General features: G+C 26.5%; 1 protein-coding gene across 1 annotated transcript in view; it reads left to right on the forward strand.

Moving 5' to 3' along the window:
- Positions 1–13970, forward strand: part of LOC111625635 (E3 ubiquitin-protein ligase UBR4-like) — a gene marked incomplete at its 3' end in the record, with an annotated part of 184449 nt that overhangs the window by 121672 nt on the left and 48807 nt on the right. Inside the window, exons 47-51 of the mRNA XM_023368838.1 lie at positions 2038–2130; positions 3337–3624; positions 5269–6395; positions 9952–10153; positions 12971–13160. Of these exons, the coding sequence (XP_023224606.1) occupies positions 2038–2130; positions 3337–3624; positions 5269–6395; positions 9952–10153; positions 12971–13160 (1900 nt within the window). The remainder of the gene's footprint in view (positions 1–2037; positions 2131–3336; positions 3625–5268; positions 6396–9951; positions 10154–12970; positions 13161–13970) is intronic.

Below are 13970 nucleotides of genomic sequence, written 5' to 3' on the forward strand. Positions count from 1 at the left end.
TTAAAAAAAAAAAAAAAAAAGGAATATGTTCTTTCCTGTGACATAAAATTAGAACATTGAAGTGTAATCTGAATCATTGTAAACAAAAGACAGATACTCGTTACCCCTTTTAGAAGATGAGTTATTTCACATCATGTAATACATATCATTTTAAATTTATGCAAATAGAACAATAAAAATTGGAAATAACAAGAAATAAATATTTTAATTCAATTTAATTCTTTATTGTATGAATCTTAGTTTGTTACAAGAGGGTTAAAGTTTTACATAAAAATTGAAATTAGTACAATTTAACAAATTAATATAATAGCTTAATAAAACATAATAATAATTATTTTTATACATATTATGTAAATCTGAAATTAGTAAAATTTAACAAATTAATTAAATAGCTTAGTGCAGGAAACACAAAATAAAACACATTAAAATAATCATTTTTTTAAAAATGCAATAAATTAATTATATTTTTTCAGGATTTAAATCTTGTCAAATACTTTTTCTTATTTGTTTTAAATTTGATACAGTGAAAGAAGACATACATGTTCCCAAGTTTCATACATTTGCAAACTATAGTTACTGCAAATTCTCTCCGGGTCTATTATTAGTCTAATGTTATACATTATAATATAATTTTGAACACATCACAGCTGTAGAATAAGTTGTTTTACATGATAATTTATATCCAAGACAAATAATCCTTACACATATAAGTTGTTTTAAAAATACAATAGAATTGAAAATGCTTGTTCTTTTTCAACAAAGATCAATCTTCTTGTATGTTCTATTTGCAACACACTTTTATAATTAATGTTTGATAACTTTTGATCAAATGAAGATCTTTAGACAACCATAGAAATAAGAAGCTGTGTTGATCTAACAGATTGTTCAATGCCAATGATCAGTTATATTTATAATTATCCATCATTAAACCTGATTTATACAGTTTGTTATATGCTATTTTAACGTAACTGTTATCATATAGTTTCAACAGTCTAATCCAAAAAGAAACTATCTTTCAACATGATCTAGCAGCTCCAAATAATATGAAAGTAACAACTGAGTGGTTCCAGTTGAATGGCATAGTCATAATTGGACAATGAATTTTTTTCAACATAGAGGTTGTGAAGTGGTTAGCCATTTCCCCTGATTTGAACATGATCAGAAATTTGTGCAGTTATGTAAAGAAATAATTAGAAGAGAAAAACCATTAAATCTTACTGTTCTAAAGCAAAAACGTAAAAATATTTGATCTCAAATAAGTTCAGGTTAAAGTGCAAAATTCTTGGGGTCACTTTCCCATAGACTTGACGCAGTTATAAATTTCAAGGAAGTCCAACTAAATGCTAAAACATAACAAAAGTAGTGTATTCTATTTTATTTTATTTTTTCCCACAGAGAAATAAACATTTTGTCATACACATCAAGTTGTGTTATATATGATGAATAAAGATTTATATTTTCTTGTGAATTTTCGTAAGCTTTCTCATTATATGCTTAATTGATACTTTCATTAAGATATGTATTAATATATATAAAAAGGTTTAAATTTAAAAATATTGTATGGATTAAATTATACATATTGAAAATAAAATAGAATAATTCAAATTGTTCCACTTTAGAACTCAACAAAGCTCTTTTGTCTTTGGAATGGCTTCTAACTGAATTAGGCTTGTAAATTGGGCTGAAAACTATAATAGCTGTTCAGTTTTAAACAGCTATATAAATAGCTGTTTAAAACTGAAAAAGTTTTTAAGTGTGTTGTTCCCAACTTTCTACAGCTCATGACTAATTACCAAGTTTAAAAGTATTTTCAAGTTAATAAAATAAATATGACACTTACATTTTAAATTGTAATTTTGTTATTTTATATTAATATGGAAGTGTTATTAGTAAATAAATAAAATGTCATAATAATTAAGAGAAGAGTAAATAATTAGTTTATTTAATAAAAAATAATAATGATTGCTTATTTAATATAGGAGGAATTCAATAAAATTTTACTGATTATAACTAAACTATTATTTTAATTTTCTATAGGATTGCCATATATTAACTTTTACTAGTTCAGGATCAGTGTTGGATCATCTTGTTTTGCATCCACAACTTGAATCTGGAAATTATATCATAAAAGTAATTTGATTTTATTATTTCTGTTACAGAAAAATTTAATTATAAATTGAAAATTTCTTATATTAATGCTCTATTATATTGAATCTCATAATGAATGGAAAATACCACAATTAAATAATTTTTAATGAAAATTTTCAAATTTGGCTGTTAATATAATAATTATTTCAAATTGCATAAAAAAATATTTAAAAATAGCTTGAATAAAAAACACCTTAATTTTAATATTTACATTTTTCCTACATTAGTCTTTAATATTTTTAAATAATTAAAATTATTTAATTTTCATTGTTTTTTTTAATGGTAACAGATAGATAAATCTAAAAAATGGAATGAATTTTGATTTTGGTATGTTTAAAACTAGAATATTAATAAAAAAGAATTGAAAAATAAAATTTTGTAATATCACAATGATGATATAATGTTTAAATATTGAAAAACATTTAAATAATATCAAGAAGTCAGAAAGTTATTGAACAGTAAATGTTAAATGAAAAAGTTTTACCTAAAAATGGTGTTTAATTACATAGAAAATAAAAAATTTAGATACAACTTAGAATAAACATAAGTAAAAGCAAATATTCTATTGGTTTGTTATATATGAACATAAAATTTACTTTAAATATTTATAGCAGCAAATCTTTTATTTATTCCTTAAAATGTACAGTTTTCAAGTGAAACAATAAATGTTTTTGGGTTATAAAATGTAAAAACACTAGACACCAAGTAATGTTACAAAATTAACAACAAAACTGTCTATTGGCATTATGGAAAATGTTTGTTTATGCAAATGATGTTAATTTTAAAACATTTTTGAGACTTACCAATACTATTCTAAATCATTATTACAAATAAAGAACATAAAATAAAATTTCAAGTAAAATTTATATTATGTTATAATGTGTAAAGTGAAATTGATCATTTAAGATGTTAAGATCATATGGAATTTTATTTAAAACTTACTTTATTACAAAATAATATGTTCTTAGTTTATAACACTGATCTGAAGAGGGAACTGGCAAGTTCAAAGACATTTAATATTTAATAAATTTCTGAATTTTTAATTGTTTTTAAGTGTTTTGAATATTTAGATGTAAAGTGTAGTTTCTTTACATCAATAGAGATTTCCTGAAACTACACTTTAATAAAAGTTTCCTGCTGCATAGTATTTGTGTAAAATTTAAAAACAAATTTGTTTTTTATTTACAGGCTTTATGGTTACCTGGTTCTCAAACAGAACTTGCTTTAGTTACTGCTGAATTTGTGAAAATATATAATTTATGCCATGATGCATTAAGTCCTCAATTTTTTTTCCTACTACCTAGTGGTAAAATACGAGATTGTTGTTTTGTATTTTCTGAAGATGGTCAACGTCACATGATGCTCATGTCTTCTGCCGGACATATATATTATCAGCCAATGGTGGAAGAAAGTTCAGCCAAACATGGACCTTTTTATGTAACTAATATCTTGGAAGTAACTCATTCTGAATTAACTGTAAGTTTTATAAACTATGTATATATAATCACTTTATTAATATAGTATTTCTATAGAAGAAGCATTTATAGTTTAGTCACATTACTTCTGGTATCAAAATATGAAATAAAACAGTTGAAATAGCATTTCATACAAATTAAAATAAATGCTGAAATTCATTTTCACTTCTGCACAAAAATTGCATTGTCCAAATATGTCTTCTAGTAATAGTAGAAAATCAGATTTCATCTAGAAGACCAAAATCTTTAAATATTTTTAGAGTAATTTCTTGCCAGAACATGCAAATTTAAAAATATTTTCTCACTGTTGTGTATTTTAATCTGTTATCTATACAAAAATTAAAGATTTAATAAATAATTTACAGAATAAAAAACATTTATAATTTAATAAATTTAGAGGGAAGAACTATTGAAATAATCAGTTTTATCAATATTTTATATTTTAACTACAGTAGAAACTCAATTACTCAAATCACAATTATCTGAAATTTTGGATTATCGAAAATGATTTCAAAACCAAACAAAAACTAGAACATGTAACATTGTACATACCACAGAGACCAAACTCTCCATGTAACTAGAAATCTCTATCAAATGTCAGTTGTAGTGCCATGAAACTGTCATATACTTGATATTATGCTAGATTTTGAGTAAATTCATTTACCTTCAAATTCTGTAATTGTATTAGTATTTATAGTTCATGAAACTTTAAATGCACAATGTTGATGTAAACAAAGCACATAGAAACAAATTTCTGGAATATCTGAAAGACCCCTGGTTTTATCAACTTTGAACAATCAATATTTCCACAGTATATACGTGTCATGACCAACCGGTGGCATGCAAGGTCTTAATATGCAACTCCCAGTGCTTTGGCAAAGTAATTTTATTTTCCTACTTTCTGCCTCATGCCATTATTCAATCCTAATTAAGCTGATATTTATGACAAAGAACATTCAAATTGAACATAATCAGTAAAAAGATGAGAATAAACTGTGTATATTACTAGTTTGCACATCATTATCATACATTATTTTAGTATCTAGTGCACTGGTAGTTATGAAGTATGATTGTACCAGCACACTTAAAGCCTGCAACTCTAAGAAAAAATATATGCAAACTTCCAGAAGCCTACAATCTTCCCTTGCATCTCACATCCAGAAAAGGTTACTCATCACTGGTACACAGATTAAAACAGCAGGCAGCATAAAAAGTGATTTCCAAAAATAAATGAATATCCTGTTAAGTTTCATTGTAGGAATTGAAACCAAGTTTTTAAAATGAATTTTTGAAAATTGAAACTTAAAATTTTTTTAAAATCATATATTCTTCAATTATCACAGATTCAATAACTATTCTCATTTTCAGAATTCCTTGATTCTGAGAATGGGAAGAATGCTTAATTTAAAATAATTAGTTTTTCAAAACCGCAATGCAGCATAATAATCAACACTTGGCATAACTCATTTATTCATTTCAGTTTTTGTTGAGTTTTGTATACAATCTTGATCCTCATATGTGAATGATGCCATTTCTAAATATATATAAAATAATTATTTGATTCTTACAAAAAAGTTTAAGATTTTAATTCTATATTATTAAAACTTTTAATAAATATTAATAATTTTTTTTATTTTTATTTTAGGATTCAAATGGAACAATTGGTGGTGGAGGTGTGTCCATTTATTATTCCCACACTTTACAATTATTATTTTTTAGTTATTCTCAAGGAAAAAGTTTTATTTCTCCATTCCCTCAAGTCGTATCAGAATTAACTAATGTGTTCTATGTGCAACTTAAATCTTCTAATGGAAGTGGAAGTAGTACAAAACCTACACCTCAACCACTTTGTCAATGGTCAGAAGTTCCTCATCATCCTGGATTAATATTAGCTCAGTTACAAACTTCTAATAATCCAGTAATACTTATGGTTAAACCCGATGCAGTATTAGTTCAGGAAATTAAATTTCTCACTGCTAAATCAAAAATTACTGATATGGTTGCAATTCGTCATTCAATATCATGTGGAGAAATGCGTACTACACTAATATTACTCTGTGAAGATGGTAGTTTGAGAATATATATGGCTAATCAGGATCAAACTGGATATTGGTTGATGCCTGCCTTTCAGCCTACTACCGTGCCTACTCATTTAAAACCATCTAAGAAAAAAAAAGCTACAAAAAGTGGTCGCCCCACAGGAGTAATTTCTTTTCCAATAGATTTTTTCGAACATTGTACTGCAATGCCCGATGTTGAATTTGGAGGTAACGATGTATTACAAGTTTATAATGTGCAGCAAGCAAAACATAGATTAAACACAACAGGTCTTTACATTGCAAGCACTAAACCTGCAGGCTTTCAAATTGAAGTTTATAATTCTGATTCATCAATGGTTATGGTTGGTGCACGTATTTTAATTGGTAGTCAGGATATTCAAAGATTTCCTTCATACATAGAAATTTTTGGACGCACCATACAAGCTTCTCTTACCCGTAACCGTTGGTATGATTTTCCATTTACACGAGAGGAATCATTAACTGCTGATAAAAAACTGACAATAATCTTTGGAGCTAGTTCTGATCCTGCAGGTGTAACTATGGTCGACTCAATAAAAATTTATGGCAGAACTAAGGAAGCATTTGGATGGCCTGAAGATAGTGATGATTTCACAACAGCAACTGGTTCAAATGCTCAAGGAGGTTACTCAATTGTCGGTATGGATGTAGATGGTATTCCTGCTGCTCCTTTACCTTTAACACCTCTTGATAGGTAAATGTACAAAATTTTACTCAATTAATGATTAACAAATATTTGTCAAAATAAGTTTCTTAGTTCTTGAAGATTGTTAGCAATTAAAACTTTTAATAAAGCATAATCTTAAATAATAAATTTATCACAAAGAAACCATAAATGCATATTAATAGAATTAAGTTGATTATAACAAATCAACTTAATTCTATTAATAGTTATTTACTAAAAGCAGTGGCTTTCAGTAGGAAGTGGAATAAGGAAAAAAATTTCTGTAAAATATTCAAGCTTTTCAAAATATCAACACTTTTTTAAAAATTAAAACAAATGTTTTGATCTTGATGGAACCTATCAATAATTTCTAATAGTGACAGCATATTATTATTCCTTAGTGATTGTTACAGAAGTGTAAGGAAAAAATTGCATATTTTCACTGAAATTTTAGTTTTTTAATATTCGTTTTAAATTATAAAATATATTAGTTTTCATCATTTATTTACACATAACTGTTATTTTAACTATTTATCTTATTTTACTACTAAACTTTTTTTAGTAATAATTATATCATTTATCTGTGTTTTATTTAATACATAGAATACAGACCAAACCTAGATCATATAAACAGAGACAAGCTTTAATCTCAGTCTGGTAGAGTAAATGAATTTCTCTCTTTGTGAGCTTCATTTGGAACTTTTAGTAATTGTTTAAATTTGAAAAATTGTTGTTAGAACTGTTAAATTTGATTTTTTTTTAATGCATGTATGCTTGAAGATGAGTTAAGACACTTGTGTTTTCTGTTTATTATTATTATTCAAAACTCTAAAACTAAATTTAGAAGATTATAGATTACCTTTGGCTATGACTTCAAAAATTGCATTCTGCAAATTTAATCAAGCTTTGAAATTTTTGTGACGACAGTTATATATTTTTAAATTTTATTAAGGTTTTTTTATTTATTTAATATTATTTAAAATTCTTTATTTTCAACATAATCTTTAGAAAATAACTTCAACATTCAACCAGAAATATATATTTATTCTGTTACATGATTCAATGCACACAAAATGCTAGCTTTAATATAATATTTTTATCTGTATTGTAATTTATTTTTAACTGGAACAATGTTATTTTTTCTTTTTTTATATTATAAATTCTAGATGAATCCTTTGTCACTAATCAATGAATAATTTGTAAACACCATATTTATTCATCAAAATTTGCAACGCATTTTTTGAAGGTGATGTTTGGTAAGAATATGAGAATAAAAGAGTGTAAGAGTATGTTGGTTTTTTGCTGTTTATCATCAGCTGAGTATAGACAATGAAAGCCCAAAACATGCAGTGCAAAATAGTGTACTTAATTTCTATTCATGTATTTATGTAATTTCAAATTGTGTTGGTTGGTTATGAAAGATTAATTTAGAACTTACTGTAATTGCTTAAAAATTTTAATTGATTTATTATAATTAAAATAAATTTGTTATATGTATTTATTATCTATATTTTATTTTATTAAAATATTTTACTATTTTAATCCTTATTTTCTAAATTTACATGTTTCTTTTTCATACAATATAAAGAAAACAAAATCCTCTTTATATAAAAGTGTCCAAAATTAAAGCAACACAAACAAAACCTGTATAAAATCAACATCATGCAATGCGAGTACCTGAAATTTTCATCATATGTAAATCAGCAAAGTTACATCTTATCATGCAAGTGTCATGCAAATGAGACATGATAGCAGTACATCCGTCTGAAAAAATGTAATGTGCTATTTATACAGTGAAATCATTTTTGTCAAAAAATTGTCTGCTACAACTGCTGACAGTGAGGAAATGTTTGATACACGAGTGGCTTATGCAATTCTCATAGAAGGCATTTGGATGATTTGTTGTGATGGAGGGCTGTTCATTTCTGCATTTTTGCCATGTACAGTACTTACGTTTGTGTGTACTTGCATTTAATTTTGAACATGAGCCTAATTTAGTCATCAACTTGTTCCATTTATATATGTTACCGACCAAACCTGATTTCAGGCCAAACTAGTTTGTCCTACACATGTCAGGATATACTAGTTTAGCCTAGGATAATCTAGTTTATCCCAGTTTGACCTAAGCTGAACTGATTTATGTACTACAAATAGGTGCCAGTGTAAAAAAAATGATTTTGTGTAATTCAAAATGCCACCACAGTACACCTGGTGGTTAAAGTGTACCTAGGTAACTCCAATGGTGGTGCTTTGGTTAGGTTGATTTGGTTAGGTTAACTACATTTTTAGTAGACGTTTCCTTTTTTCTTTTGTTCAAGAACTACCGTGAATCACTAACTAGTGACATTAAACAATGGGCGGCCTACCAGCGGCTCCCCTCAGGAGGAGTCTTACGGGAGCACAAACAGTCCAAAGTGCCGCCATTGGGGTTACCTAGATACACTTTAACCCACCTGTTAACCCTGTAACCACACTTTAACCCTGTAAAAAATAAATAAAGGATTAAATATTTTATATGTTACACTAAGAAACACAAAACAAACAAGTTCATTTTTAATTTTAGTTTCACTTTAAAAGTTATTTTTATTATTTCATTTGAATTTTTGAAAATATTTTCGAAAGTTAATTACCTTTAAAAGTGCATGGCTTAATGAAAAAATACAAACTGATAAGTACTGATTAGCTTATTTTATTTTATAGTTTAGTACAAGTGTTGTGTCACTTCTAATCAATATTGTTTTTTATAATTAAGTAGACTATGTTTGAATAAATGTTTGTTCATCTAATTGATTGCCTTTTAATTTTATTTTAACCATTAATATACTTAAATCAGGCCTGGCCAACGCACGACCCGTCACATTAAATTGTGTGGCATGCTAAGCAACATTATATATCTATTAAAACTTTCATTTTCCATTTTGTGTATACCAAAACAATTAAATAAATGAAAATTTGCATGTTTCATTGTTATAATGTGCAAGTGCAAGTATGAACTCTTGGTATAACAATGTAATCTTATTCATTTTGTATTTGTTTTACTTTTTTAAAAGCATGTTTACCTAAATTGTGGCCCATTGTAATGTTACGCGTGATTAAAGTGGCCTGCAAAACAATTTGGGTTGTCCAGGCCTGACTTAAATAATAATTCTGAATCAGTTTGGCTAGGACAAACTAGTTAAGCATAAAGTATTTAGGTCAAACTAGATTGTCCTAGGCTAAACTAGTATATCCTGACACGCGTAGGATAAACTAGTTTGGCCTGAAATTGGGTTTGGCCGGTAACATATATACTATAATTTTGAAACTGTTATAATACCAATATAACAAATGCATTTAGTTTGAATTGTTTGTATTTCTCATCTGGTGTTACCTCAATTAAAATTGACAGTTTGTAAATATTAATTATTCATGGCATGTTGCTTTTAAGTTATTTTGCTTAATGCATTATTCTGATTTTCTGAACATTTGAGTTTTTAAATTTCTCAGGTTTATGTTGACATTTTAAAATATATTATATACATAAATGATTAGCCAAGAAAATTCAAATAGTAATAATTTGCTATAATTCATGAAATTTTTATTTTAGATTAGTAGGAAGTAGTATGGAATTATTAGATGGATGCTTTTCTGTAAGAGCATTGACAGAAGAGAAGGATAATTTAAAGACTGCAGCTCTTGAAATGGCTACTCAAATGTTGACCCTTCCTACGCCTCCTGCAGTACATCAGCATGTGAAAGCATTACTTGCTGTTCTTCATAATAATAGGACTGCATATAGTAACCATAAAGTAAGTACAGTAATTAAAATTATGTAATTTTTATATAAGTCTAATTCTAAGAACATAGTTTATTTAGAAAAGCTGATTATATTCTATAAGCTTTACATATATTTTTTTCACTTTTTTAAATTTATTAATAAACTTTAACTTTATATATAACTATTTAATAAAAATTTAACTTACTGTGTTTCATTCTTAAAACAAATTTTTCTCTGAGATTGCTTAAAAAAACTGTTTATTTTGTAATTTTAAATTATTTTTAATGTTTATTCATAAAATACAAACATTTTTCTTTTCATAAATATTTAAATGAATTTTCTTTCAAAAAATTTATTTTAGAAAAAAGTTATCTTCAACTTACATTAAAAAAAATAAAAAAAAAAAAAATAATAATAATAATAATAATTCAGATTAGTGATGGGACAATACCAAAATTTCTCTGGATTCCAGTTCTGCCAAAAACTCCCAATTCCAATATGATTCCTGATTCCAGTTCTTTTGAATACTTTCTAAAATTTATTTTAATTTATAAAAATTAACAATTTACATTGCAAGCATGGTACATTCATTAATTAATAAACATCAAGCTTAAGAATGGAAAACAATTGGAAAATCCATAATCAATCTTTTGAAAGAAAATGAAAACTTTCCATTTATATGTGGATATGCATGCTTTTATTGTGTATTACATAATATCAATAAATTTGTAATCTTATTTTGAATAAAGTTATTATTGCAACACTGTCCTCAAAGAAATTACAGTTAATTCCTTTTTATTCAGCCAAAGAAATATAGTCATGAGTTAACTGATTTTTGAATTCATTCACTTAAGCCCCAAATATCTAGACTGACTTGTCTTGAAAAATCAATTTTTAAAACTCAAAACAGCATTAAACTTAGCATGATCAAGTATTTTTATTCAGAATTGTGCAAATTGCATTTGAAAATTTAACATATTAAGGCATCACCTGTGAATCATAATAAAAACAAAATTATGAAAATTTTTCCATAATTATAAATGAGAAAGCCATTTTATCATTATAAGTAAACATACTAAATATTAAAAATAATTTTATATAATATTTTTCAATTAAAGTATAATTTTGTTTACATTTTAATTGTTTTGCTGACACTTACAGGTAAATATTTTTGCAACTGCTGGCCTTGATTTGAAACTTGATAGTGTGATAATTCAATCAATGTTAACGTGCATATAATTAAAATTTTTAAAAAGCAGACAAATTTATGAAACAAAAAATTTATGGAATTACCAAAAAAATTAAAATTAATTTAAATTTGATTAAGTTTTGTGTGAAACAGCACTAAAACAATTTCTATAGTTATGTTGCAAAAAAAAAGAATTGCAATTAAAAAAGTTGTAATTAAGGGTTAAAAAATGCAGGCAAAATTAAATAAATAAAAATTATTAAAAATAATAATTAAAACTCTGGTCTTTATACTGAAACCAAAAGTAAAATCAAATTAATTAAAATTAAAATCAAACAATGTTTTTAAAAACCATTTAAAAATTTGTTTTGAAATATTCAAATTTTAAAAATTTGTTATTTGTGTAGTGATGACAGAACATTTTGCTTTTAATATATATATTAAAAGCAAAATGTAATATATATATATATATGAATACAGATTGTTAGTGAAGCCAGTCCAATGCTGGCCAGATGGCAACCCAAGTCATATCTCCCCTAAAATGGGGACAGGACAATTAGTACCAGCTAAGTGCAATCTCTCATTGCTCTGACTTCACAAAAGAAAACTCTGCCGTGACAAACATCATCTCACATATGGGGCATCACACATGGGCTTTATCAACATGAAAGTTTCCAATAAACTAATATTTGATTGTTAATATTGTAATTTTAAAAAATTTAATCTTTGACTGAAACAAATAATTCCTTTTCTTGTTAAATGTGGAAGAATCATTTTTAAGAATCAGGAATCCAGACAAGATTTTCTCGGTTCTGATACCCAGAAAATGTCCAATTTTTCTGATTCTGATTAATCGTCCCATCACTATTTCAGATACATCGAAACATGTAAGCAATGTTTTTAAAAACCATTTAAAAAGTTGTTTTGAAATATTCAAATTTTAATTTTAAAAAAGCCAAACTGAAGAGGGACTTTTGGTCATTTCAGACCAAAGGTCCCTCTTCAGTTGGCTTTTTTCTATTGGTCCAAAATGCATCTTGGCAAATATAATATAAAATAGTAATTTAAAAAGGCTGTCTACATATAATAAGCTTAACATGAAATTATTAAGACTGTAATTGTAAATTTTAATTAATAATAAAGCCTAATATTTTATGGGCTAAACACAACAAAAAGAAGGAATAACAAATTTGAAGATTTATAAACTAACCAAAAATGTTTCTTTTGATTTCATATTTGCTGTTGAAATATGAAGGTATTCTACTGATGCATTACCATCTCTACTATAAAATTACTCATTGTATATTATGTAATTAATGAAATATTCATTACTCGTTGGTTGATAATTCAAGTATTTTAAGCAATTTAATTTTATGAGTTTAATTCATTAATATTTATATTGCTAATATCTGAAAAAACTTTAGACATTTTATTGGTGTTTAAAACTCTTAATATAATTTTTTCCATTGCTAACTCTACAAGTAAATGATTTTTTCCATCTTATCTTTTATGAAAACAAATGGTAAACTAATGAATCAATTTATTTTTATATATTGTATAGAAGTAAAATCTTTTCTATAATATAAAATGGACTTTAGATATTCATAAGTTTTTAAAATGGCATGTATATAGATCAAATCATACTTTTACTTTGTTTAGGATCAAGCTCTTTTGAATTATGTATTACAATGTCTTAATTGTGAAGGAAAACCTTCTGAAGAAATGGATGGTGAAGCCTTTTATCGCTTGATCTCAATAGCTAGAGGTGTTGCTGTTTCTCGTCCATCAAATTTAGTCAGATTTGCAGAATCACAGGATCAAACATTAGTAGATGAAACTAGTGAAGGAGGTAAAATATATTTTAAAACATTTAAAATAATATATCAAAATTTTTAATTCAGATAACTCTCTTACTTTATTCTAATTCATTTAGTTTTAATAATAAATTTTTTACTGAGATTCACTTTAACAGGAATTTGAACCAATATCATTATAAAAATTTTCATAAAATAGAAAACAATAATAATTTAAAATAGTGCAGACACACTAAATAATAGCTAGCATCTTAATATTCAGCTTGAAACACTATAGGAAATTTGCATAATGCAAAAAATAAGTCTTCCACAAATGCCAGTCTCCATGCCAGTATTAGTTTTGGATCCATCTGTGTACCAGACTAAATCCTGTGGATGAAAGGTCACCCTACCCCTAATTCCAGTCAAAGAAACTAGGAAAGTAGACCAAATAATGCTTGTCAAATTTAAACCAAGGTAACATTTTGTCAGAATTAATAAAGATGTCTTCCTTCAAAATGTCTCTCAGTAGAGACAATTGATCAAAAGAGCATGCTCTGAAAGTAAGCTGACCATTACACTTCAGCCTGTAAAGGATCCTTCTTTCTTCTGTGTGTGAATAGGTAAAGGAAGAAAGGTTTAATACAACCTCGAGAACTACCTAGGATTATAAACATGACCCTGGGTAGTTATCCCATATAGTAGGCATATAGTATGCTGCAAACTTTGCAAGTTTATTTGACAGTTCTTTCAAAGTATCTTAGGCCACCAAATTAAGGCAGCATAGGCAATTTTAGGTCAAACTATCATAAAATAAATCCAAAGTAGGACATGTGGTTGCAGACATCAAAATTTACCAAGAGTAG

The sequence above is a fragment of the Centruroides sculpturatus genome, unplaced genomic scaffold (genome assembly GCF_000671375.1).
Source record: "Centruroides sculpturatus isolate CEXI.00-Female unplaced genomic scaffold, Cexi_2.0 scaffold356, whole genome shotgun sequence".
Lineage (NCBI taxonomy): Eukaryota > Metazoa > Arthropoda > Arachnida > Scorpiones > Buthidae > Centruroides > Centruroides sculpturatus.